Below are 27468 nucleotides of genomic sequence, written 5' to 3' on the forward strand. Positions count from 1 at the left end.
GTCCCTTCAGTGTGACTGGACTGGTCTGGCTGTGATATAAACAGTTTGTGTGTTTGATAGACGGAAGCAAACGTATAAGTCAGTGTTGGAGACAGGTGTGTGTGTGTGAGGGGGAGAGGGAGAGAGCGAGAGTATCCTGTAAAACGAAGATATAATTTCAAAATATATATATGAATACCTGTATTCATCAAAGCTGCCACGCTCTCTCATTCATGGAGAATACACAACCGAGGTGGTTGAAACACGTGTGCAGGTGTCAGGGATGAATTGAAGGACGTTGAAGGGATAGGTGCAGGGGTGTGGATTCCGGGTAGGATAATGTAGGTGGGCTGTGATTGGCCATACACCCGGCACAGTAGGTGGCGGTGTGTGCACCTTTAAGTTGGATACGATTCGTCAACCAAATCTAAAGAAGAAGTAGCTAGCAGCTAACTAGTAGAGTTGGACTACTGAATCTGTTGACACACTTAGCGTTAGGTGGCGAACTTGCTTGCAAAACATAAACGCACTCTCTGAAGAACTTTGATTGTATCTGGCTAATCGAGCTGGCGAGCTATCTAAACTTTGCAACCCTCAGCCGCTACAAGCAAATAAAGCAAGTAAAGTTATTCGCGAACTAGCATTAAACCGAGCAGAGCTTATGGACACGACGAGGTAACTTCGCTTGGCTAATTCCCCTAGGCACTAGAACGTTGGCTAACGTTAGCTTGTACAATTCTTAAAGGAATGTAGCTCTTCGATCTTAGATATATAGACTAGCTATCCTAATCCTAGTCAATAGTTTGACTAAGACGTCGCGATTGTATACTTCTCTTAAGTCAATAAACATTGCTTGTTAGCTATTTGCTTGCTATCTAGTTGTGTGTGCAACCACACAAGTATCTACAACAGTGATTTCTCTTTAACGTGTTCTTTTTTTGGTGAACAGCAATGCACTGGTTGTAGTGACTTTGTTTCTCTTAAGATTTTTTTTATGAAGGAATGTATGTAAATTCAGACCTTTTTTGTCAATATTCATTTTTTAATATGCAGCTGCATTATTATTATTAGAATGTTCCCACGTTCTGCTTCAGAACCAATACTTTTCAGAATGACTGAGGAGATTATTTGAAAAGGTCTGATTGGCAAGTTAATAACTGGATGACAAGTCTGAACAGTCTTGGTCACCTGTGCCAGTTATTTTGCTCAGGTAATCATATGCTGTGCAGATTCAGCAGATTTCTCTTACTAGGAGTCGAGGCAAATTCAGATAACATTTGGCGACTTGTGACCTCTAATGGTAAGAATACATAGCCTCAATGACCTAGTGGTTTATTATTCAAGGATCATACTAGATTCTTTTCACAGAACAAGGACAACAAAAGTCATTGACCTTGCACTGTGAGTGTGCCAGTCAAGGGCATGGCTTAGTGCCAAAAGCTTGGTCCTAAATCCACAGATTATCAGGGATTTTTGATTGTTTGCATTCCCACCATTTATACCCAACATGGGCTCTTTGCATATCCAGTATCATGAACTGACTTTGACATTTGAATACCAATGTTTTTTCCTCTCCCCACACTCAAAGGAAGAGGCATGTTTTGACAAGTGCAACTCACTGGCTACTCACTCTTCCGTGAAACCAGTCCTTGATTGCTCTAATAGCAGTGCACTCTGTAGCTCTGTTTCCCTAATCCCTCAACAAAGAACTGGGGCGGGAGCACAAGCAGTTTTCCCTCATAACCTGATTTCCTTCTGGTCCGTATGTTCCAGTTGTGTACAATATCATGGGGAGAAACACAAAGGTCACTCGTCCCAATCCTAGCAACTATGTAGGTCACATCTGTAGGATTTATAGATCACTATTTAAGAAAGCTGAAACATTGGACTAAAGAGACATTCCACAAGCTCAGCTATAAAAGAACAACAACAGATCCCATTTAGTTTCCAGGTCTTCCTGGTTTAGATGTTTGTTGTTGTGACTTGTATTGTTGTGACTAGTGAGATGCATTCTGTTCTCAGGACGGTATGTGTCTGTTGACCACTGTTTGGAATTCTTATCATTCTGTTTACTTTTAAAGGAGGGCTATGTCAGTATCATGACAGAAGGGGAGGAGCTCTAGCAGGCTGACCAATAGCCATGGATGGGTTTCAGCAGCCTGCCCCAGAGACCAACGAGGGGGTAATTGGAAAATCTATTCCAGGGGTCCAGGCCACGGTACCATTGTCTGGCCCAAATCCTCCCCAGGCTGATGTCAAATGGTCAACACAGGGAGCGGAGGTGGTGGGACCGGGCCCCGGTGGGGCGACAGATCGCCTGGAACCTGGGGATGAGAAGGAGTGTGGAGAGAACAAAGGGTTGGAGGCCTCTCCGGCCTCCAGGAGTTTGGATGGGAGCCCGCAGAACGGCGACAGGGCGGAAGAGGCGAGGCTGGAGAAGGATGGGAGCAGCTGCAGCGCGCAAGGCAGTCCTGCGGCTCCCCACAGCTACACGGGTAAGAGGAAGGCCCCATGCTCTATGCTTCTTTACCGTGAGCAGAGTTGCTCACGGTTTAGAAACTTCCGACTCTTGTCTGCCTGCAGACCTGTCTCACACCTCGTCTCCCTCGCTGTCGGAGCAGTTGCGCCTGGGACAGGGAGATGCCACCGGGGCTGGGATCAATGTGGAGTGTAAAATCTGCGGAGACAAGGCCTCGGGGTTCCATTATGGCGTGCATGCTTGTGAGGGCTGCAAGGTGAGAGCTTGGAATAAATCCTTTTAGTAGTTCAAAGAGACTTTGATCAAATTGTGCTCTGTGCATCAGTACATGTTCTGCGTTGTGGCGTGTGCACGTAGGGCTTTTTCAGACGCACCATTCGAATGAAGCTCCAGTACGAGCGCTGTGAGCGCACCTGCAAGATTCTAAAGAAGAATCGCAACAAGTGCCAATACTGCCGCTTCCAGAAGTGCCTGTCTTTGGGCATGTCACACGATGGTGAGGGGGGCGGCCTTAAACGGATTGTGTGTGTCTTCGTTTTCAATAACGAAACCAACTGTTTTTGTTGTGATGTAAATCGTCCATCCGTTCCATTTTCGTTGTGATAAAGCCTGTTTGGATCTTCGTATTACTGTGAAGATTTGATTTCGTAGCACGTCCCTCACCTGTAGATGCCATATTGCCCCGTGTGCCCAGCGATCAGATATGGCCGTATGCCAGAGGCAGAGAAGAAGAAGCTGGTTGCTGGCCTGTTAGCGGAGGAGCTGGATCACTACAAGCCCGGTGGTTCTGACCTGAAGACACTCGCCAAACAGGTCTACACCGCCTACCTGAAGAACCTCAACATGACTAAGAAGAAGGCTCGCAGCATCCTGACGGGCAAGACCAGCTCTTCCTCTGTATGTTAAACCCCCCCCCCCCCTACTCTACAGTCGTGCTGAAATATTCAGTTCATATTAAACATTATGGTTTTGGTGGTCATCTCATATTGTTCCCCCATATCACCCCTATCTGTCATTAGTATGAGATGCTGTATATGAGAGGTTGTAATACTTACTCTGTAGCTTGTCTCGACTGTTATATCGGGGCAGACGGCTGTTTATTAACACTTTCTTCTCCTGCCGTCAGCCGTTTGTGATCCATGATGTGGACACCCTGTGGAAGGCTGAGAGCGGTTTGGTGTGGAACCAGTTAGTTCAGGGTGCCCCTCTGACCAAAGAGATCGGGGTCCACGTGTTCTACCGATGCCAGTGCACCACAGTGGAGACGGTACGAGAGCTCACCGAGTTCGCCAAGAGCATCCCTGGCTTTGTGGACCTCTTCCTCAACGACCAGGTCAAGTGGTATTTCTATCTGAACACACCAGTTTGTGGGTTGAGGGGAAAGTTAACAACTCTTCAGTCACTAACCCTAAGTACAAGAACAGAGCACCCTTTGGGCATTGCCACTCTCTCTCTCTCTCTCTCTCTCTCTCTCTCTCTCTCTCTCTCTCTCTGTAAAACAGCTCAGAAGAACATTTCGCTAGCTCGATGGCGTTATATTTGTGGTTAATATAGTTGGTGGATTTGTATCCGGACAGACACATATAAAAATGTGTGCAGTTGCGATATGGTGTTTGCCACTGACCAATTGCTATGGCGAGCAGACACGCACAGGATTTTGGTCATTTCACCCAGTTAAGCAATTGTACTTGATGGTTAGTTGCAACATTTCTCCCTGGTTACATCAGCATGATGATGCACTAATGTTGACTCCAATGACTGTTTGCTTGATTTAGGTGACTCTACTAAAGTACGGCGTACATGAGGCTATTTTTGCCATGCTTCCCTCCTTAATGAACAAAGATGGACTGCTGGTGGCCAACGGCAAGGGCTTTGTGACCCGGGAGTTCCTCCGGAGTTTAAGAAAACCTTTCAGCGAGATCATGGAGCCTAAGTTTGAGTTTGCGGTCAAGTTTAACGCTCTGGAGCTGGACGACAGCGATCTGGCTCTCTTTGTGGCAGCCATCATTCTGTGTGGAGGTGAGTCCATTCAAAACCTTTTACTGAAATGTGAATGAACCATAGCTCTATGGTGTTATTAGAAATCTCACCAAATCAATGTGTGCTTTTCCAAAAGTTTGATATCATCATAAAAATAAATAAAAAGAGACCACAATTCCATTCTGTTCACCTAGTATAGGGCAGTCAACTGTCTTCAGATAGTTTGTGCTGGGAAGCTTTCACGCACTTTTCCTCTCCCACCATCCAGACCGACCAGGGCTGATCAATGTGAAGCAGGTGGAGCAGAGCCAGGACCGCATCCTCCAGGCCCTGGACCGACACCTGCACACCAACCACTCAGACTCACTCTACCTCTTCCCCAAACTGCTGCAGAAGATGGCCGACCTGAGGCAGCTCGTCACTGAAAATGTCCTCCTAGTCCAGAAGATCAAAAAGACGGAATCAGAAACCTCTCTGCACCCGCTACTGCAGGAGATCTATAAAGACATGTATTAAGTCTTCCTCCTGGAACAGACATTTGTTTATACAAAAGATTCTGGTAGCGATAGTGTTGCAGACTGAAGCTGTACATCCATGGACATTGTTCTGACATGCAATATTTATGCTGGGGCATGTCTTTTTAAGCAGTGTTTGCCATGTGTAGAAATCACAGTGCCACTGAGCCAGGAAGTTGGAATATTGTAGTTCTGTGGTAAATCCAACACGTACTCACATGCTCAACACTCCTGGATATTGGGAGACCCTTACCTCTGTTGTGAGCACAGTGCAGCAATCGCATGGCTCCAGCAGCTGTTTGTGCCCTACCCACATAGGCATGATGTTGCATAAATGCACTAGGTAGTTGTGCTTGAACGCAATGCATTTCTGGGACCAGCATAGCAAATTGGTAGTCTTAAATGCGTCTACCAGTATTGCCAAATCTTGTCACACAAATTCCGTTTCCCCTTAGCAGGGCTGTAGAACTGACATGAGTGTTAAGGGATTGAGTTGAGGAAGCCTGTTACAGGTGACAAACATGTATACATTGTAAAGATGCAAAAGAAAAGATATGTACAAAAATCCGTAGAAAGGAGCTGTTGATGGGTATAGTCTTGCACAAACATAGACTATTCTGTTTTATTGATTTTCTTTTCGGTCAAAAGTGGATTTCACTTTCTCCTAAGATGTTTTTGTAGCAATAAGAATAACTGACTTTTTGACTGTTTACATTTCATCCACACAGGATTACTACCTTTGTTCTAGGACTACATTGAACACTAATATGAGGCCAACCCATGTATATTTCTTAATACTGATATAGTTTGTGCAATACCTACCATAACTGTCAATGTCAAAAACTGTTACTTTGACCCAAATGAGCAAATACGGTACATGTGGTTAAAGCAGTTGTCTGTGAAATGTGTGAAATGCACATTTGTTTTTATTAATATAAAATGTCCAAATAAGTTTGGACATTTTTAGACACCATGAATTTCAACATACTTTTGTTTTGGTTTTATTCAAGTTATGTTGGATAACCAGGAACAGAGGCAAGTTACCTCATTTTAACGTTAAAGTGTAAATACTAATACACTTGTATGGATGCATTTCTTACCATGCCAGGAGAATGAGCTGCATCACAATGTAGGAAAGTGTAAGGAAACTGAAAGGTGAATCTTGTCTTTGTAACATCACTGTCTACTGTTCAGTGTCAACTCAGGACTTAAATATGTATATAGAGCAAGAGCCCTGATCTTTATAAAACTGTTATTAGTACTTGTGTGCAATATTTTTTCTGTAAAAATATGCGTTGCATTTAAAGGTTATATGATCCTCTGGATGGTGACTGGGGAGGCATTGAAGTACTGCATCCGTTTCAAAATAATATGTATTGTCCATGAGATAAAAGGACTAAAGGCAAAACTAAACCATGTACTAATAACTGCCTTATATAATGCCTATTCAGAGGAATAAGGAAAGCATGCCATGCATCAAATAGGAACAGCAACCTTTATCACTTTATGTACGGCCATCTATTGGTTATTTTGACTAATTGGCGATCAGGCAACGCCTACATCCTATTTAGCGAGGCAGTTGAAGTCTCCTTTTGAAGTAATGCCACGGAAAGCAGGATGGACACAGGTGTACATCAACATCTCTCTGTTCGCAATGGTGCCATTTGTCGGTAAGCATCGAAATGAGTGGCTTTTGACAGATACATTTTCGTCTGAGCCTCACCGTACGAAAACAACGTTTTAAAAAACACAATGCTAAAAAACATCAGAAATAAGTTTTCACACGTTCATTATTCTTGACATAGAGCTGCATACTAAATTTGCAATGCGTTGTACAGTTACAAGTTTGTTCAGTTTTGTGCAACATTTTGTAGGCCTTTTTCGTATATTGAAGTTGGTTTTTTTTATGCATATTCCTCGCAGCGTTCACCTACTTACCAGTGGCCAGAGCACGAGGGTTTCTGGTTTGATGTATTTGGGCGTGACGTACAAACATTAACTGTTTGTGTTCCGTTTGGTCACCGGTTGGCTATTTTTCTAGAGCTACAGTATCTGACAATTGGATGATTAAAACATGGAGCAGTTTGTTTATTCCTGTAGAAACCCTTACAAGGATTCATATGTTGGTAGAGGTATTTGCAGGTATGCTTTGGAAATCATGTTGGATTGTTGAGCTAGCTAGTCTACAGTTTAGCCTAAGTAACATGTTTACTAAGTCTTAGGCATGCTCATTTGTTGACAAAAACTTTGTTCTCTAATGTTCCTAAATGTTCACATCTTATCTTTATTTGTATACAAGGTTATGGTTCAACCAGACTGGGATATTAAAGTTTACATTAGAAGAATTATACTTGGAATCCTTGCTACTCGTTCATCTTTTGTTGCTACCAACATTTAAAAGCATTGGAATTCGTTGCTATGTGCAAATGGATAGCAGTAGCTAAGCTAATATTGATGGCCAGCAGTAGCTTCGGAACTTCCGTGAACAGTTTTTTGTTGGGAATTTTTAAACGTTGTAGCATCCGATCTAGATATAAAACGTGGGGCCAACAAGTAATGCAAACCGTATTTTTCCATCCAGTACATAACCCTAGGCATTTACAAATGATTTCAAATCAGTCTACATTTTCCATTGACCCCTTGCATGTTTTTTTCGCACAGGCAGTTCCTAAATGGCTCCTGTACATTTGGTTCAAGGTGTCACTATCTACATCAGTGGCCTGCTTTTCCCTCAGACCAAATATGCAGGTACTTCCAAAAAGGTGGATGCTGGTATGGGGAACGCTGCAGGTAAAGCTAGCAAATGTGCAGGCTAATGAGTATCCCAATATATTGCATTAGCCTCACTTTCACTTTGGATCTACTGTTTACGTAAATCCTATGCTCTTTTGACATATGCTGCAGATATCTGCATGTCCTTCAGCCCAATGTTGAGGCAGTCAGGGCTGAAAGAAGGGGTTCGGTGCCAGCAGTCCCTAGCAATCACTGGGTCAGCTATTCCCTGCCTGACCGCAGAGGATCTGAGCCCTCTCTACACCCAGGAGCCCAGGAGTTTACAAGCAGGGGTTCGGATGCTACGCCCACTCATGTTGCTAACCTACAGCAGAGCTTTGGACACCTGACCACAAATATTGTGGAAGAAGTCAGGGCTTCTTCACCTCTGCAGCAGGGTATGGTGTGTGTGTGTGTGTGTGTGTGTGTGTGTGCGCGCATGCGTGTCTCAGAAGAAGAGCAAAGAGCGTATATCGTTCTTGAAACTTTTTGTCTTGTACTGTCAGAGGTAGAATCAGATGTCACTCATGAATCGGCTCAACCGACGCCCCAGACTTCAGCTCAAACGATTCCTTCCGGGTCCCTGTCAGCTTCAGCAGTCAACACGACACTGGAAAGCAAACAGGTTTGTGAATCTGTTTACGCTAACATGAGCTCTGCCTCAGCCTATGAAACGCCGCCTTAGTAATACCACAGTCAAGGAATGGTCTTTTAAAATCTTTTGGTGTGTCCGTCAAGAGCGAGACTCCATCTCAGGAGGTGGCGGAGCATGCGGGAGCAGCCGCCCCCGCAGGACAGAGTCAAACGGACGCGTTCAATCAGAGCAAAGACGTGACCTGTGGTATCTGCATGGACAAGGTGTATGAGAAGACCGAAGTGGAAGAGAGGCGGTTTGGCATACTGCCCAACTGCTGTCACTCATTCTGCTTGGGATGCATCGTTACTTGGAGGAAGACCAAGAACTTCCAGGAGGAAGTGATTAAGTGAGTGTTTGGTCTTGTTTATCTGATGGTTGCGTTTGTACTAGAAATACATTGTCGTCTGCCTTTTGGTGATGTCATTTGTCTTTTTTTTATTTTATTTTTTTTACTTCCTAAGGGGGTGCCCTCAGTGCAGAGTGAAGTCAGCTTTTTATGTTCCTTGTAAGTACTGGGTGGAAGGGCAGCCAAAGGAAACTGTTATTGCATCTTTCAAAGAGAAATGCAGGTAAGTGTTACTGGCTGACTGGGCTGGGGTAGGGTAAGCTGTATCAATAATGTTATACTTTCTAACTGGGTCCTTTTCTGGCTCACCTTTTGTTTCAATGAACCAGTAAAAGAAGATGCAGTTTTTTCATGCGTCAAGGATCTTGTCCATTCAAGCGAGAGTGTCTCTATCGCCATGAGCTGCCTCATGGGTATTGTCCACCTGCTCCACCTCGCCGCCGCCGTTTGGTGAGATCTCATAATGTACACACCCTGGAAAAATGCATGCCTGCAAAAGTCTTCAGTTTGGCTCACTACCCCTGTTTCTCTCTACATAGCATCATGCAGTGAGTCTGGATGATTTGGACAGCCTGCAGTTGCTCGATTACGTAATTGCAATGACTCTTCTTGATGACTTGCTAGATGTCGACGACGATGACTACAACGATCTTCCTAACTATGACGACTGGGTACAACCTTTTTTAGCATAACCATCCTCCCAACTAGATATATATTCTAAGGGTTGACTATGGACTTAACAAACGTTAAGTGCTATCGCCTTTAACTGCCTCTTATGGACTCTTATGCGTTTGCTGATGAGTGCTTGTCTAGCTCTGCCAGATCTGTAAGTTGTGTAGACGTTTGCAAACTCAGACACCTGACTTGCTGTTTAATAGTTTGCAAGGGTTTGTTGGAGATATATTTCTCTACTGTTTGACAAAGGCCTTCCATTAAGCTGGAGGATGCTTTGTAATGAACTGCATAGCTTTTCCCTGTTGCAGTGCTTAGTCTTGTTAACCTTGTCAGTGCCAATGATTGGTCCCCGTTTGCACCTTTTCGAGATTTTAGAGTATGTTGTATGTATGTGTAGGTGTGCCAAGAGTGGATGTAGCTGGTATCTTAACATTTTGAAATGCTTATCATATTTGAAATGCTTGACCTTACTGTCGATGGGCATGACTCTAGATCCAGTTTTGGTATGCTGAATGAAGACTTGCACCAGATTTTACCTTGTTTTTTTTTTAGACTTGTTTGTATTTACCTGCAGGGGAAAAAAAAGAGAATAAAACAGTATTGCAGTATGTTATAATACATCGTTCTTGAAGTTTCTACAGCCGGTTAATAAATTGTTATAAAGTGTAATGGTTTTTGAATTATTTTATACAAGTTTGCCTTTTAGACCAGTATTTGGTCATTTGGAATCAATTCACTCTGAATAGCCATTTGGTGTGTTTGTATGCATGATTTGTTTACATGATATGATGTTAAAAATACAACCCAAATAGTCAAGCTTGTTCACACAATACATGCTGCCTTCTTCACAAGGGGGGACAAGCATGAGCAACTTGTTCATGAATTGTCATCCAAATCAGCATCAACACTGCAAACACATCTAATGTAGCCATCAGGACATTTAATCTTTTACTGTGAAGGATATTAAACTGCCATATCGATGGGATGGGGTAATGCTCTGGTTGCGTCTAGTCTACCAGAAAGTGAAATGAATATACTTTGTGGTCATGGTGGTTAAATCTCAAGTCGACTGGTTTTCACTCTGGTTGGAGACAATGTGGGTCCTTGGGAAGACGAATAAAATGCTAACATTTGTTTGTCTACATGAACATCTGTAAAACAGAAATTCTATGATACTAATTGTAACAAGTCTTCAAGACCATCCAGCCCACATGGTGTGAAAGGCCTAGTGTTCAACCTTTCGAAAAGGGGTGAATGATTTCCAAGTGTGGGGCCAGGGAGTCAGTGTTGCATGTCCTATGGGCTATAGGGCTAAATACAGGCTCGTTATTTTATGAGCTGGCTGAGCTATGAGTGTGGGTCTGGTCGCTGTAAGTAGACTGCTGGAGTGAGATGACGGCTTGTTTTGCTTGGCTTTACATCCAGGGGCCTGTAGCCTACTCTAGGTAGAGGCTGGAGTGCAGAGTTGCTATTCAACCTGCGGAGGGCAGCAATACTCAAATTGGCGTTTGGTCTGCCACAAAATGCATGAGAAGAAGTCTTATGTTATCTTGAGTTTCAGAGCCATACCAAAGAGAACATTGACTGAGAGTGACGTGTGCCGTAACTAAATGTTCCGGAGAATAACGTCTAGTGCTAAACGTGAAATGAAAGAGAATGACTATCGGGAATGTTTGAGCGAAAAGTTGTTTTCCAAGAGGGCTACCAACTCAAATACTTTGTTGCAACGATTTGACGGAAGATCGATGTTACTGCTGCGTGCACTCCTATCAGGAGATGCTAGCAGAGCTATGTGGGTCTACCGGCGACAGCGACGTCTTGACCCCGACCTTACCCTGCACACTTTTCTGGAGACCCTTTGCCAGGATGAAATCTGTAATGACAAGGATTCTCTACCTTTGACGGCGTGAGTTATACACTCTGATGCTGATAGTACGTCTAGTTTACGTCGAATACGTGAGCGTCTTCGCTTGATGGTTTTTTTCCTCATTTTAAAGTTTTAGCTTTGTTCTTTTACTTTGCTTTCCTCCACAGCAAACCACTGGTGTGCCTGTTCCCAGAGGCATTCCAACACACCCTGTTATCGTTCATCCATATTATCTACGCAACGCTTCCTGGGACCATAATACTACGGCTGATAGACTGCCTTATGCAGCAGCCCACTCCAAACCCCTGGACCACATCCCTGGCAGGACAGCTGAAGAGAGACCTAGGAGACCCAGAAGAGGGGTCCCTCGTTACTCCACAATGTGCAGAGAGGCTAAGAAAGCTGAGTGAGCATTTAGGTGGTGTAGGGAATCCAACAGGCTGGACTTTATACTTTAGCAGTCTAGCAAAGCCCCAGACGTCCTCAGAAGGACCGGAGTTACCAGATAGGATCTCTCAAAGAAAGAGGAAAAGCAGCTTTGTGGATGTGGACCCAGACACTGAGGGAGAGGCCCAGCAGCGGAAGAGGCTGAAGAGAGAACTGTGTTCTGTTGAGGGCCCTTGCAGCAGTAACAACCCCACAGTACAGACAGATGGATTAACAGGCATAAATGATGCTATCGCAGTAGAGGTCAATGTGGATTCTGAACTGAAGGTTGTGGTAGACTATTCAATTAACTCCTTGCCTGACCACATTAAGGTAAGAGAACCAAAAGGGGCCCAGGGGCCTGACCTGAATATGTTATAAGTGAGGAAAGAGATTAACCCTAATTGCAAATGTTATCCATAGGGTTCTACCTCTCAAATCAAAGAATTACTAGAAAACAAGATGGAGGTGAGTTACCTGGCCCTTTTCTGTGCTATTGCTACTTTAATAAGTGCGTATATTTACAAGTTTGTTTGTTTTTTACAGTGGGACCAGAGCTCTGTAGATGTCCTCAAGGTGCTGAATGAATGTGACCCACCCCAGGTTTGATCCTTCAGTCCAGTGCATTGCTCAACATTCATATCCTTTTAAGCACTCACCTTCACAGAAGTAATTTTACGTGATCAATCTCCTCTCTCTGTAGATGGAGGTGTTGTGTGGAATGTTGAGATTGTCTGAGTTACCAGAGCAAACCCTGCTCCCGCTCTGTAGCGCTCTGCTGACACTCTCCCCTGACCTCAGCTACAGCTCAGCAGTTACCCTCATCCGGCACCTTCTACTGACGAAGGTCATTGATCTCAGTCTAATCCTGAAATGTTTGGCTGTAGTCCTGCTGTTCTGTGTACTTGAATACACTGTCTTGGGTCCTTGCAGGTCGTCTCACTCTCAGAAGCTGCCTCCAGGTGTCTAGTTAGTGCAGTGAAGTCTCTGTGCAGTCGCTACCCGCGGCCGACCTGCCACGCCCTGATTGGACCGGTCCTACAGCAGGGGCGGACTGGTATGCTGGTTATTGGTTGCATTGGTTAATAATACTTTTGCCATGGGCAAATATGGACTATTAGTCATTGATTTCTGCAGTAGTAAATACTCATGATCAATGTTGCTTTTCTGTGACTTCAGGCAGTGCACAGGCGGTGCTATTTAACAGACTCATTGAAGACTGCTTTGAGCCTCATTACAGATTGCTTCTGTTTGAGTAAGAAAACGTCAAGCTCAACTGTCCCATCTGCTCTATATATGGCATTGAATGACATCAGAATGTTTTTGTGCTGCATAGTTTAACAATGGCGGGCAGCTTCATGGGTGTTCTAAAGCCTCATTCTGCCTGTCTTCAGGATGACATTGAAAGTGGTGTGGAGCGAGGAACTTCTCACAGTCATCCACGGTTTGCTGGACTCAAAGGTCAAATGTTTAATTTGTATTTTAATAATTTCCATTCCATTTGAAATGAAGATATAAAGTAGAGGTGTAGTAAAACATTTATCATAACAGTAATCTTTAATAAAAACATACACCTCTCAAAATTCCTCATATTTTGCAACACTACTTATACACAAATTGACACTGATTATTCAACACAGCAAGGTGTGAATGTCATCCTGTAAGTTGTAGCTTCAGTCATTTTGTGCATTAACGTATTTTGTCTTTTTACTGCTACATTCAGCTCGGGCTAAATGAAGAACTATTCACACAATTCACTGAGCAGCTTAACAGCCAGGCCCATCTTTTCACCAAGTCCATGAAATTTGCCAAGATGATGCTGACTGTACTCACCAAATATAACAATCATGTAAGGACTGGAATTATGTCTATTTGTATAGTATTGCAATCTGCATCTGATATATACAGTTATTTACCAGTTTCTGATGAACTAACAATCCAGTTTATTCTGTTTTAGGTAACCTTAGCACACAAACAGTCTCTCTCCTGCTGCTTGTCCTCAAGTGAAACTTTCTTGAAGAAGTCCCTCCAGGCTGCCTTGAAAAGGATCAGTCCCACATGAAATATGATGCTTTGTAATAAACAGATACAAAAGAATGACCAGTGTATAACGTTGGTTTGATGTTGGATATTCAGACACCTAAGTCACCTCTACTCCATGTTCACCCGAGGTTATAATCAGAATGCAACAATCTTTACACCTGGCCGAACAGTCAACGCATACAATTAGGAACCGTTAAACTACAGATTACAAATGTCAAGTCAATAGCTTTTCATCCACATGAACTATCAACATAAATCTGAATGTCAAAGACATTATTAAAATATTCAAGATGCATACTTGTCCCATAGCCATTGGTTTAATAACCACAGTATTTTAATATTTTGAAATGTAGGTGAAATAATTATTTCTATAGCTCCTGGACAAAATTATTTCTAACATCTTTAACATGTGTTATAAATAATGGACAAAGTTGGCACAGGCTTTGGCTTACCTGCAAATACATTTATAGTTTACTATAAATGTTGCAAGATTGATAATTTACTACAGCTCTTCCACCATGTGACTGAAATTCAAATAATTTCTAGATTAGTCCATGAGAGACTGCACGTCTTTTGGGTTTAATATTTTATTTAAAAAAATGTCTTCTGAAAAATCGTTAGATATTGTGGTTAGAATTTGTATTAGCTCTAACTAATATGAATCCCTCCATATTTACCTTAAAACTTTGAGAAATGTGTTGTTAAAATGTCATAGATGTTGCCCTGCTACTGGAAGACTAAACAAACAATAGATTAAAAAAAAAAAGATCATTTGTCCAAATAAGGATCAATAATCTAATTAGTCATACCCAATCTGTTTTCTTATAATATTTTGTACACAATGTAATGCACATCAAAACAAAGTTTGTGCTTTAAAAGACAATCTTAATGGCCAGGTTGGCTTCTTGCTCTTTGCCTGATAATTATCTTGTACAGCCCAGTTTCATCACATAACAAGATACCCTCAGACTCCTAAGCTGTGAGTGTACAAGCGATAGCAAACTGAGCTACTTTAAGTAGCTGTCCTAGTCCGGTTGGCCTGACTGGATTTCTTAATGGGATTATCTAAGACTGGAGAGACACAGAACAAGAAAACACCACCTTCGGACTGACGGTAAGAAGTTACACGTCACTGCTTTCTTGGTAGAAATTCTGAATTGTGAATTTATTTCAGCTGATAAAAAAGTCAAAGTGAAGTTACTGTGGTTGAGTTCTCTTTGTCAAGAGGCTAGGAGACTGTTCTGCTGGAGTTTTCTATGGGCAAACAGGTAAATTAATAACTGCTCTTAAACATGGTCTCTTCAGTAATGTCAAAATGAGCTTTGGTTCTGACCTCTTCCACCAGCCTGCTGAGGGAACATCAGATTCAAGTGGCGATCAGACCAAGATGCCAGGCAGTGAGGACAGTGATGAAGGTACCAAAGAAAATTAGAACAATTCAGTCAGTCTTCAAATTCCGTTCAATCTTCTCAACTTGATTGTGTTGAGCACCTGATTCACAATAACACAGCAGTAGTTGTACCAAAGATAGAAATATTGTGGATTCAATACTAGTTACTGTAAACTTGAACCACTTGATTTCACTGTGTTGGATATATTGAGTAATATGACATGCGGTTGTCAACTTGTTTGCCAGAGTCGAGTCAAGAGGAACAGCCTGTGATACCATGGAATGAGTTGTCTATCTTAGAGCGTGTGGGCCTTGATGGGTAATTTTTTTAATTTTTATATCAGTTAAATAGCTATTGCAATAGTTACGTGTGACTAAATGAACAACAATTCATACTATAGTACAATACAGGTAAAAAACGTGTTTGTCCTTTTTTTGCTTTGGCAGTCATGGCAAGATAAACACAAAACACATATACATCACTGAATATCTTAAGTGAATTAATAACAAATAAAAAAGTTAATTTAAAATTACTAACAAAGAACTCTTTCACTCCATCACAGCATTGAGATGAGTGAGGATGAGGTGGAGGTGAGGTCCACCACCTTTCACTTATTGCTTTTAGACATCTCGCTTTGGGGATGTAGTTCTTAAGTACCTTCTTAAGTCACCTTTTCCTATTCTCTGCCTCTACCATCAACACTGCTCCCCTACAGACAGCCTTCTCCCAGATTGCCCTGGCCTTCAGCAGTGACCAGTACACCCTGAAACAAAGGCTGCAGGCAGAAGAGCACGCACGCAACCTGGCTGAGGAGAACATCCAGTTGGAGCTGACCAGGGGGCGAGAGACCTTGGAGGTACGCTCACCCTAACCCTAGAGACCCAGTAAGACGGGGAGTTGTCGTGGGACAGATGCAGCATCTTCTCTCCAGCTTGATGAGGGGGGAAGTGTTGTGAAACTGGAGTTTCCAAACTGGATACTTGTGAGGATCTAGCAATGATTGTTAGCATTCTCAGACTCCATCTTGTTTTTGTCTGTCTGTGTGTATGTGTGTGTGTTTACATCAGACACTGAAGGATCTCTGTCTGGATATGAAGCGCAGTACCATCCTCCAGAGACTGGAGTTGTGTCTAGACATCCTTGGAGGGACCGTGGAGCGGATCTCCAACACGGCTGAGGTTCTGGGAGCAGTGCATAAGGTCCAATTTTCCCTTCTGCCAGACCAACAACTTCATTCATATAATATGGTTTCAGAATTATCATCCTATTCAAAACAATTACACCATTGTCCCTGTATTATGTACCTCTTATGTCAACCCTGTATGTGTCTGCAAGTGGAAAAGAATTGTGAGGTAGAGAGCCATTGTTTGTGGAACCTGTGTTGTAGGAAGCCCGAGTGAGCCGAGCGGTGGAGCTCATGGTGGCTCATGTGGAGAACCTCAGAAGACGTCATGACAGAGACATGGCTGAGCTGGAGGAGACTAAGAAGCTTATACAGAAGAACCCCCGTCGACACTTCAGTGAAGCCAGGAGTATAGGTACTTCCTGCTAGGTTTATGTGACCGCTGACATGCTATGGTTTTGTGTTGACAGCGTGCTAATGCCTCATGTGATTGGTTGGTTTAGTGGCGGATGGTGGCGAGTTGAAACAGAAGGTTCATAAAAAGAATTCTCAGCAGGTAAGGATTTGACTGCTTTTACATTGCCACACCTCAATATGATACTTATGTGGCATTCAAGTCCTCCTGAATGTCAACTGAATATCCTGTTCATGTTTTCGTTTTATTTCTTCTTTTTGTGCTCTCTTTTAGAGCAACAGCAGGCGCCGGGTCAGTGTATCCGTCCTGTCCAAGCAGGTCCAGATCTGACGAGAAGTTTCATTCTCTTCACTCCAAAGTCAACCAGTTATAGCACATACAGTCCATGCATATTCTATACTTTTATAACACACTTATATTCTTCTTCCACAGGAGAAGAAAAAACGAGATAAGGAACTGAGGAAACAGTCCATGGAGGATTGTTCTAGCAGGAAGATATCCCTCTCAGCCCAATCAGAAGCGCAGAATCAAAGCTCAGATTCCAGCAGTGTGGCCATGGTGAAGACAGAAGATGGGGACTTTCCTCGGCTGGAGGATGGGTAACATTGAAAGGCTGCCATTATGTGTTCAGACAAACCTATCAGTGATCATTCAATAAGTGACCTATGTTTTTCAACAAATATGAACAAATATTATTGCCAGGCATTAAATACATACATCAATCAACCCTAACTAAACTTTTGCAGTAAACAAACATTACAATGTTGTTGAAAAATGTCTCTGACTGCAGACCACCAACACCAGAGTCCCAGATCAATCCAAGAGCACCAGATGATGCCACTTATGTGGAGGAAGTTTGTCCTTCACCAGCGGACCCCCTCAACCTTAACTCATGCAGCCTGACTGAAGAACCAAATGCAGGGGTCGCCAAAAACAAACAAAACAACTGGTACATTATGGAATGACTGAGGTTTTGAATGTGTAATATGAAAAGACGTGTGGTAGACTCACACAGTACATACAGATCGTTTTAATTGGCTCTTGTTTGTTCTCTTGGGTACTGTTGGACTACTTTGGGTCTTGTTATGGGCTAATGTCCATAATGTTGTTTTTCAGCTCACCACTGAATTCTCTGCGACACAGACGCAGAGGCAAAACAATGCTGGAGAGGACAAGATGGGACAAGGACAAGAAGGGCGTAGAGTACAGACAGTTAACCTCAGAACAGTAAGCAACGTATTATGCTGCTATTAATTGTAAACAGCAAAGAGTAGCAGCATGGAGACAACCTTAGGTAACAGCATTTAGGTTGTTAACTGTGATATAGTGATATTCTCAAGTCCTTACGCTGTTGTCCCTTCCTCTGTTCAGGTGTGGTCCTATGTGCAGACATCGCCCCCTGGCTCACTGGCTGTATAGCTGTCGTTGGCTGCTTCTCTGTGTATACCTGTGTGTGTTTTGCTGTGTGATAACTTTGACTGTCTTTTTTTGGAATCTGCTTGGTCCCGCACTTTGGTAACCAACATGAAGGAGTACAGCTTTATTTCTTGCTTGCAAGATGCATCTCGATTGGACAGCTTTGTCCAATAAAAGGCATGTGAACTGTATGGAATTATTTTGAGGTTGCCTCGACAATGAAGGGCATACTGTAAATAGAAGCATGAACAATGTTATTGTTATTTTATATGAGATCAATCTTGGAGTGAAAATGGCGTTGTTCTTAGGGAAATATAAGGGTGTTACATTTGGCATGTATTAAAAACTGTGCACATTCCCATGTTGGTGTTAATCATAAATGTGCAAATAAGTACTTGTGTGTCCTTTGGATTTGGATCATTACGAAATAAGTATTTGAAAGTATTCCAAGTATCTTTTTATTATAAATATACAAATAATTTCAAAAACAAAATACTAATTTAGTTTGTACCACTTGACATAGCTAACAGTGAAAACCTAAAAAACAATCAATCTTTCAAGGTTAATATAAATTAAAAAAACATAGGGGTTAAATAACATAAAGCTTATTCCATGTTATATTTCTCTAAAGGTTTTACTCTTAAGAAAGACAGAGCAATGCTAATACTAAAACAATTTCCAAGTTTTCAGTGATGAAGATAGGTTAAAAATATGCATAAAAAAATGTTTAAAATAATAGATAAATAAAGTGGAAATTATATTAGGAAAGGTCAAACTTTATTTGGAAACTTGGTGAACCACTTGTGCAAAATGTGTGCCAGCCACAAAGAAATCCTTCAGCTACAGACAGTATCTATGTCATCATCTGTGACAAGTTTATAAAACTTGTTACAACAACATCATATTCATCCTGTAGTAAAATATCTACCTGACTCACCAGAAAGAAAAAGAAAACAAGTCAATTTAAATTAACTGGCATACTGCCTTACATAGAAAAGTCCAAACCACTTCAAAACACAAAATATAAATAGGTCATCAGGGAAGAGATGCTTCTCATGGTACACTTGGGCCCACTCTGGGACATACAATCTCACAAAGAATCCATTGGCTCCATTATAAATACAGACATACATGCTGAGGGATCCTTGTGTAGTGTAGACTACATTACCCAGCATGCCACTCAGGGTGAGTCTGCCTGATTAGACCTGGCTCACTATCTCTGCATCCTCCTCTACAAACCACTGGACTGGAGTCCCGTCTGGTGCTCTTTGGAGAATCAACTTTCCTGGAATTTCCTGGAAGAAAAACAAGATTGACACTGTTAATTCACTCTGCAGATGCTTACCCTGGAAAGACTGGTTTGTGCGTCTGTAAAATGAATGGACTGTCACCTTGTTGAGTATGTGTTATGTGATATTATTCAGCATTGTATATCTTCTGTCAAACTCTGTGGCATGCACCAACCTGTTTGAAGGGGGGCAGGTGAGGTGAGATGGGGCTTGTCACCCTGAAGGAACCCTGGCGTTCCAGCATTCCTTGCCCCGACTTCTCAAACTGGTTCCGCTGGTGCCATGACTTGAGCTCGGCACACACCATGTCCCTGGGCAGTACCCGAAAGGCATGGTTCGGGTATTCCCTCAACGATGGGGTGCGGACCAACCTGGTGTACGGTGGCGGGGGCTTGTGCACCTTCTGGGGGGGGGCCGAGGGCCTGTCCTGCTGGGGATATGCTCTCTGCTGGTGGATGCGGGCCACAGAGGGAGGGGGAGACATGTAAAGCTTCCTCACATCCAGATCCTGAGGGGAGCAGGGGGAGAGAGGACTCTCCTCCATCACAGCCCTGCAGTAGCTGGGGCTGGACTGGGGCTGGTTGTTCTTACTCAAAGTAGGACTAGGGTTGAAGGAGGAAGGACACACACTGTTCCGCGCTCCAAAATGGAATCCGTAAGGGGGTGGGCAGAGTTTGGGGATCTCCGTGGGGTGGTTGTCTCTGCTGGGAGAGCTGGCGTGGGAGGGGAGCGAGTGTTCGGAGCTGCTGTCCTCTGAGCTGGACTGGTAGAGGCGCTGCGGGGAGTACTCTGGGCTCCTCACCAAGACCTCTGGCACACGACGGCGCTGAGGCAGCCGGGCACGTCCGCGGCCCTGGTCCAAACCCAGACGGTTCACGTCGAGGACAGGCTTTGTTTTAGGGAGTCTGGCAGGTGAGAGAGAGATGGGAGTTACTGTAATGCGTTTGTTGAACTAAGTTCATCAATTGTTCTGTCACACCTTTCGTGCTAAATATGAGTTCACTTTAGAAATACTACTGTCCAATTTCCTGAACACTGATTCAATCTAATCCTGGAGGAAATTGCCCTTCAGTGGAGAATCTCCAGCAGGTTGAATCAATAAAAATGTTGTGAACCCAGTTGATCCTATATCATTTGAATTTCCTTTCCTTTGATACTTTTTGAATAACCCCAACTCACCAAGCAAAGGTCTTTCTTGTTTTAAATATCATGCTGACAGATCTTTACCAGTTCTTACCTGAAGGACTGGGAGTACTGGCGGCGCACATGCAGCTCCGGGGTGGAGGGGGCGCTGGTGGAGTGGGCCTGGCGCAGGGCCATGTTCTTGATGGAGGGGAAGTGGGAGGGGAGAGCCCTGATGTCTGGACACACAAGAGGTCCGACTGGACTGCTACTTTCAGAGAAAAGGGTTAGGAAAGGACAAAACACATTTAGGTTTTTGCCCTCAATATCAACATCAGTGGTACATCTATGAGCAAGTTAGTATATGTTATTCATTTAACAGATCCTTCATCCGACATTCAATAGTCCATATAAAGATATAGAAACATCCGGTCCTACCTGGACCGGCTGCTGCTGGGTGAGGGAGGCTTGTTGGGCTTTTGGTAGGGCTGGTCCAGGCTGGACTCTCTCCAGGGGGAGTTCTGGATGGGAGAGCACTGGTCCTCCATACTGGAGCTGGAGCTCAGGATCTGGCCTGAGGACTGCTGGAGAGAGCCCTGCAGGGACTGGAGGGAATCTGAGGAGGGAGAGCCCGATGCTGGGGGGGAGTGAGGACTGCAGTCTGTGTCTGTAGGACAGAAAAAAGATGAGAGGATGGTTGCATTGGCTGCATGCTGTGTTGAAACATCAATATATTATTCCATGGACAATCTTTGCATGTATGTACCATCATCCAAGGCCACCACGTCAGACAGGGAGCTGTCGTCGGACATGCAAGGATCTGAGGAAAGAGGAAAAAGTATAAAGATCAGCATGCGTATACAGTATATCAGGTATTTGTTGGCTAATTAGCCTGATGTTAGCTCATTAGCCTATTGTTAGATAATTCGTTTTTAACGTTTTTAAAGCATCTTGTGTCCCTGTTTTTGTTTCAAATCAGCTTTTGTCAATTCGAGCAAGCGAAGCATAGAGTCCCCGCAGTGCACATTTCAGCCTGAGGGGGACAGTGTTACCCACCTGTGTGACTGGCTCTGGCGATGGTTCTTGGGGAGGCGCATTCGTGCCTTATCCTGTGCTGAAAGACCGCCTCCTGCAGGTCCTTCACCTTCCTCTCCTCCCTCTTGCACTGCTGCAGACGGTTCTTCCTCACAGACTTGCTCAGGCTGTCCTCCTGGGAGAGGCGCCGCGCCGCGTCGAAGATCTGCAGCTGCAGGGCGAGGTTGGCCTGCAGGGAGTGGAGCTCTGGGTCCTGGAGGGGGAGGGAGGGGAGGAGACGAGGGCGCAAAGGGGTGAAGGGGGTCAGATGGTCTGGGTGTGACGACTGGGACGTGAAAGAGATTTGTTTTTCAAGTTTCCAGTGTATTCTCTGTTTTTAACCAAAGTGCTTCCACAAAGCGAATGATCGTTTCCCCGTACCTCTCCGTCCTTGTGTATCAGGCCCGTGTCGACTTTGAAGGCAGCTCCAATTCTCCTGCGAACGCGAGGGGCCTTCTCATCGGGCATTAAAGGGTAATCTGAGGACAGCTTTCCTGTCAGCTCCTGAAAATGGAATCAAACCCAAAGTCAGATCAAGTATGCACTGAGGCATTTAAGCTGACCTTGCTTAGTGGTTACCGACACCGAATAAGATAGCTACTTTCACATAACCCCTCATCCCTTTACATGCTACCAGATGTATCAACACAAATGTCAATGACTACAATGAAAACTTGCAACAAGATCTGGGGTCACCAAAAAGTGCTATGAGGTTGATTCTGTAAAGGGACATGATGGTTGTACTCACAGCCTCCCGGACACAGAGTTTCTTGAGCTCCAGCAGGCACAGCTCCAGGCGGTCCTCCAGGGACTGCTGTTTCATCTTCATGGCCCGGGTGGTCAGGTCCTTCACTGGGGACGTGGGGCTGTCTGGACCTGGGACACATGTCAGGTCAGTTTGATGTTTCTCACGCTGAGGAGGATTTAGATACTTTGGAGATGTCCTTTAAGTTTGATATATACATTTCGGATTCAAAGTAGTTTAACCAGAATTGATTTTACTAGGGTTAGTTTGCGTTTATATTTGATACAGGTCAAATAACATTAACAAATATATACAGTACCAGTCAAAAGTTTGTACACATATAAAAAAAAATACAAAAATGAACAATGGTGCTAAGAAAGTTCATGTAGTTGTGCTTACCAGAGTGTAGGATGATGCCGCTGTCCGTGTCGCTGATCTCCTCCTTGCTCTCCATTGCTGAGGTCATCATGTTCAGGGTTTCTCCACAGTGTAGAAAACAATACCTGTTTGAGTGCAAGAGCTTGGTCAGATCTATATCTCATTAGTCACTCAGAATGAGGGCAAGCCCTACAGAGGAACCACAGACCACAGTCACAGGATCGACTCTCTCCCCCTCTTGTTGCTATTCCTTTTCCTAACAATGGTGAAATAATGCTGACTGACTCTGAGCACAGATCCTTTCCCTCCACCAGTGCAACCCCCATCTCCTCCTCCTTCCCCCTCTGACCCCCCCCCCCTTCCCATCCCCCCGCATACACACACTCCCCAGTCACAAAGGCATTAGCTCCCCCCCCCCCCCCCCCCCCCAATCTTGACTCGGCACATGTGCGGGAGGTTAATCCGAATCGGGGCGCCATGGAGACGGGGGCATGCCGCTGCTGTCCGGGGTGGTGGGGGGGGGGGTCCGGGGGAGTGTGTATGTGTCGCCATGAGGCGTGTCAGGGAGTGTGCAGGGGAGCGATGCTCCCAAAAGAAAGCAGATGGCTGCAGGGGAGCTGGCCCTCTGTGGACTGCACCTGTTCTCCCCACACGGCCCCTCCCAAAGCTCCCATTCAACCAGTGTCCAGAAAGCCTCTGGGGGGCTTTGAAGTGGAAGAATGTGTCAATGTCTCAATGCTGGGCTTGTCCGCAGCAGCAGCTCACCACAATGCCCCATGTGGCACATCCCTGAGCTCACCATAAACAAACACAAACACGGTCATAAACTAAAGGGCACAACTCATTTTTATGAGCCATTGTTTTTCGTTTTCATTTATCGGACAATTAGCCATGCAAGCCTTATCACACACTGAGAAGATAGAAGACATGTATGAACAGTAGCTTATCAAATGTTAGGAACTGAACAGCAACCATGGTATGTTTCTAAACAGAAGTAGAGGGATGAAACAGGAAAGGTAGAAGGGAAATAAGAGACCCACATGTGACATGAGGACAAGGGAGTACGTTCATGATAAGAGTTTCTTAGCTTCGTTCTTTTTATGGCTTTGTTCTCAATCTCACGTCTGTCATCGCTCCCTACACTGGGCCAGATTACAAAGGCCTCTTTATGGCAACTAACCACGTTACAGGGCATCATGACCAACCCTTGTTCAGGACCAGAACAGGATACTGCTGCCATGCGAAAAGTCACATCCCTTAGATTGGACTGAACTGAACTGCGGCTCACATGCCCCAGAGGGCTGGATCTACACGTGGAGAAAGTTAAGTCTGGAAAAGGCAACAGAAGCTGGGTAGGAAATAAAGGATCTATTAAGAACACTCCCCCCCCCCCCCCCCCCCCCACACACAAAGACAAACACAGGCATTTACACTCCTAAGTCATGTATTTCGCTTTCACTGATGTCTCTATAGCGCTCCTCTCAGGGGCAGCTTGTTTGGAGATGGATATCAGGCCTTTTCCTGAGTGTCGGGGACGACACAGCCCCCAGTCCTGAATGAGAAGCCCCTCAACAGGATGTTATTGTGTTCATCCCACGGCCTTTGGCCATTCAGCACAGTCACTCATGTGGACCAATGCAGCTTGGAGCACACAGTAAAACAACGAGAAACAGCATGCTCTACTGTGCAACCAGCGCGGACTGAAAACACACAGCAACAAAAGAGCCCAGGATCCTCCCACCCGTCTGCTTAATCTGTGGGTACAATATTCTGCTGACACCTCCGGCTCTGGCAGAGGAACGTCGGGTTGACAGTGAGCCTGTGTGGGGAGTTAGGGGATCTCCTTTCAATTAGGGGAAGGAGCGAGGTTGAGTGGGTGAGCTAGGTAGGGGCCTGCATAAGGGGACTCAGGAACATGGGTAGAGAGAGCAATATAAAACAGAGTCGGCAACAGGAATTCAGCTGGGTAATGAGAGACAGGCAGAGTATGGTGGTATTTCGCCCACTTACTTATACTCTCATAAGACTCCCTAAAGACTTTCACAATGTCTGTGGTTAGGGGCTGTTGGGTGGGTTTGTTCTGGTAAAACAGCAGAACCTTCTAGAAGTTTCAGCCTCCTGCCAAAACAACTTTTGACATCATTTACTGTAGTCTTCTTATGGGTGTTGAAGACAGGCAAGAACAAATCGACAAATGACTCCACTGGGCCAGGAAAAGCAATTCATTTCCTTGAGAAATGACAGACGTTACCTTGTGCTCCACCCAAACACACTGGGAAACAAACGGATGTCATCTGAAGACGCTGACTCCAGCAGACCCCCCCCTTGTGCGATCACTTCAAGCAAGCGCTAATCGTCTGCGCCGTCAGGACAGCGGCCCGACGTCACGCCCATCCTTGCAGCTCGCTGGACCGTGAAAGTGTAACATGTTGGGAAGTGGGTGTTTATGGCTGGAGATCATGATGTGGATTCACTGTCTCCAAGACTTCCCCTACCGCCCTTTCCCATGAGCCACTGAAGTTGAGATCTCCTGGAATGTGGCCACCACCATCCTTGTTACCACTGTGGTCGGGCCTGGAACCGAAAGACCTACCGACGGGGCCCTAGCTCGCCTAGGAAACAGTGAGGGATGCTTGAAACCAGACCACAGCTTACTACTGAAGCCTGTAATTAAGATTCTCCAGTGAATGCTGATACTATGGAAGATACCAAACGACTTTACAGTATGCCCCCTTTTTTAGGAGTCTGACAAACAGCCAACATCCATTCAGCAGAAACCGACTCTTTGCACAGTATGGCCACGGAGGTAAAGGGAGCCTGCATTGGCGACGCAAAGAGCGTGAAAACGAGAAAAAGGAATCACTGTGCGTGATGTCCCCAGCTGATGGTAGGCTACTGGAACACACTCAGTCCAGAACACAACACGAACCTGACATGTTAGAAGATGGCCCTGAAGTCCCACAAACACATGGCAAAGAACGTTTCCATGCAAGGATGCTCCTTCATCTCGAGAAGGTACACCAAAAGCTTTGATACAATCGTCATGTTCTGTCCGAACATGTTTTTAGTTTTTGGAATGGGGACCATTTCTAGGGTGTACCGAGCATAGCAGCCTGGCTGCTCTCAACACTGTTAGGCCATATGTTGACCAGACTCAGGAGCTCTGTTAGAGCCCAGACACAGTGTAAATGAAAAGAAGACATGCTCCATTGTTCCCTGGAGGATTTAAGGGCTACCAGACCAAGTCACACTAGTCTGTTTAATTTTCCAGTGCAGGCCACTCTGGGAACTAACAGGATGTGAATTCTTTCTCTATTTCAATTCTGAGTTTATCACTCAATTCAATGTAATCACCTATGAGGAAAGCCTACCATGGGGTCAAATTCAGAGGATCCTCGGGCAAACTTTCACACTGAGGTGGCACAGTTGACACCATCAGTGACAATAGTGGTGTCTGTAAACCACAACTTATCATCACCCAAAATTGTTTTCTTAAATGCAATAGCTTCAAGGTTGATGACATCAAGTCCCTTGTGTGGCATGTCATACCTTAATCACTTCTAAAACATATGGCAAATGGTCGGCCAAACTTTCAACATAAGATACTACTCCGTCAGTAATGTCAAACTGAATTCGAGTAGGTACTAGGCTACAACAAACTGCATAATACGCACAGGAAAGTATACCACATTAATTCAACACAAATTATGTTTACAATGAACATTTTGCTACACTATCTTGATATCCCCAGTGTCTATCATTCTACAGGAAAGTTGATATACAAGCAAGTTAATTTAGTACAAATGTTAGATTGTTATTAAGCAACATTATAACATTGCATCTACATTATATTGTTGCACAGAGTACATTTTATTCAGTTAGCAGACGCTTATTTTCCAAAGTGACGTGCAGATTGTGCATATATAAACTACAGTGAAAAGATCAAGGATCAGAAGTGCATAGTTCTACGGTATTTCAATGGTCATCATCTGCAAACAACTCTCTGTAGCCTATTTACCAACAGCATCACAAAGTAACCAAATCTCACCTAACAGGCGCAGTGAACAAAAAGTATACTATAGCCTACAATCCTACAATAATACTACAGTGCAATTACAGTGCAACAATAACATCTCTCTAACATCGTAACTCTAACATTTGGTAACAATTCCCTGCGCTTACCTTTCAGTGCGCTAGTCCAACGGGAGCATCTCATTTAAATTGCAAGCAGTGACTTCGCCGGCTGACTTGTTCGAATCAGATGTGAGCGTGCTGGAGTGTAACATCTGTCCTTGGTTCATACCATTCGTAAAGGAAGGGGAGTGTCCAAAATAATGTGCGATGTGTTTTACAATGCATTACAGATTATTTGTCCATATGTAAATACAATAACGTAATTTTACAATATGTAGACTATTTATGTATTTAGATGTAGACTAAAACGTTTTTGATTTTGAAAAATACTCGTCTGCTTCTTACGTAGTAGGCCTGCCCTACGTTTTCAGCCAACGCAACTTTTTTCCCCCCCAGACACGCTCTGCCCCATTGACACAGCACACGACTCACGGAGGGGCCACTTAGTCTGAATGGGAGACATAGAAGAATAGCCCGAGAGAGAAAAAAAGTTTGGGAAAGAGGCGAGTGCCAGGGACAGCTGGCTGGTAGGTAGTATTGAACAGCGCCCCATTATGATATTGGTCCTAAACGAAAGCCTGCATGCGTGACAAGCATACACAATGCAACTCCCCACATGCAGGCTACTTTGTTGCCGTTTTGCGTCACATATCCGGGCTTTG

At 44.2% G+C, this 27468-nt stretch overlaps 4 protein-coding genes across 8 annotated transcripts; 3 read left to right on the forward strand and 1 right to left on the reverse strand.

The window, feature by feature from the left end:
* The first annotated feature begins 455 nt into the window (after positions 1-455).
* ppardb (peroxisome proliferator-activated receptor delta b) lies at positions 456-6214 on the forward strand. 2 transcript variants are annotated; one of them, XM_067239530.1, is made up of 8 exons: positions 456-654; positions 2061-2474; positions 2563-2714; positions 2816-2954; positions 3153-3355; positions 3585-3791; positions 4234-4477; positions 4707-6214. In XM_067239530.1, exons 2-8 carry the CDS (start codon positions 2120-2122, stop codon positions 4952-4954), a joined length of 1548 nt encoding a protein of 515 aa, XP_067095631.1. In that variant the 5' UTR covers positions 456-654; positions 2061-2119; the 3' UTR covers positions 4955-6214. The 2 variants fall into 2 exon arrangements, with proteins under 2 accessions (XP_067095631.1, XP_067095632.1); XM_067239531.1 differs by lacking the exon at positions 456-654 and having other exon boundaries at positions 2422-2474; positions 2601-2714.
* Positions 6215-6568: 354 nt separating this feature from the next.
* Positions 6569-10052, forward strand: mkrn4 (makorin, ring finger protein, 4). 2 transcript variants are annotated; one of them, XM_067240401.1, is made up of 8 exons: positions 6569-6623; positions 7615-7743; positions 7858-8123; positions 8232-8350; positions 8464-8708; positions 8824-8931; positions 9038-9158; positions 9248-10052. In XM_067240401.1, exons 1-8 carry the CDS (start codon positions 6571-6573, stop codon positions 9398-9400), a joined length of 1194 nt encoding a protein of 397 aa, XP_067096502.1. In that variant the 5' UTR covers positions 6569-6570; the 3' UTR covers positions 9401-10052. The 2 variants fall into 2 exon arrangements, with proteins under 2 accessions (XP_067096502.1, XP_067096501.1); XM_067240400.1 differs by lacking the exon at positions 6569-6623 and adding an exon at positions 6966-7095.
* Positions 10053-10946: 894 nt separating this feature from the next.
* fance (FA complementation group E) lies at positions 10947-13775 on the forward strand. Of its 2 annotated transcripts, XM_067240299.1 has the most exons (10): positions 10947-11289; positions 11418-12009; positions 12100-12144; positions 12223-12279; positions 12380-12523; positions 12610-12733; positions 12856-12931; positions 13071-13137; positions 13400-13525; positions 13634-13775. In XM_067240299.1, exons 1-10 carry the CDS (start codon positions 10994-10996, stop codon positions 13736-13738), a joined length of 1632 nt encoding a protein of 543 aa, XP_067096400.1. In that variant the 5' UTR covers positions 10947-10993; the 3' UTR covers positions 13739-13775. The 2 variants fall into 2 exon arrangements, with proteins under 2 accessions (XP_067096400.1, XP_067096401.1); XM_067240300.1 differs by lacking the exon at positions 12380-12523 and having other exon boundaries at positions 13634-13771.
* A 4874-nt stretch (positions 13776-18649) lies between these two features.
* Positions 18650-26921, reverse strand: inavaa (innate immunity activator a). Of its 2 annotated transcripts, XM_067240431.1 has the most exons (10): positions 26855-26921; positions 22694-22797; positions 22298-22425; positions 21931-22053; positions 21532-21763; positions 21242-21295; positions 20914-21142; positions 20591-20743; positions 19529-20258; positions 18650-19359 (listed from the first exon to the last, which is right to left on the reverse strand). In XM_067240431.1, exons 2-10 carry the CDS (start codon positions 22761-22763, stop codon positions 19264-19266), a joined length of 1815 nt encoding a protein of 604 aa, XP_067096532.1. In that variant the 5' UTR covers positions 22764-22797; positions 26855-26921; the 3' UTR covers positions 18650-19263. The 2 variants fall into 2 exon arrangements, with proteins under 2 accessions (XP_067096532.1, XP_067096531.1); XM_067240430.1 differs by lacking the exon at positions 26855-26921 and having other exon boundaries at positions 22694-22944.
* Positions 26922-27468: the final 547 nt, after the last annotated feature.

The sequence above is a fragment of the Osmerus mordax genome, chromosome 7 (assembly GCF_038355195.1).
Source record: "Osmerus mordax isolate fOsmMor3 chromosome 7, fOsmMor3.pri, whole genome shotgun sequence".
NCBI classification, from domain to species: Eukaryota; Metazoa; Chordata; class Actinopteri; order Osmeriformes; family Osmeridae; genus Osmerus; species Osmerus mordax.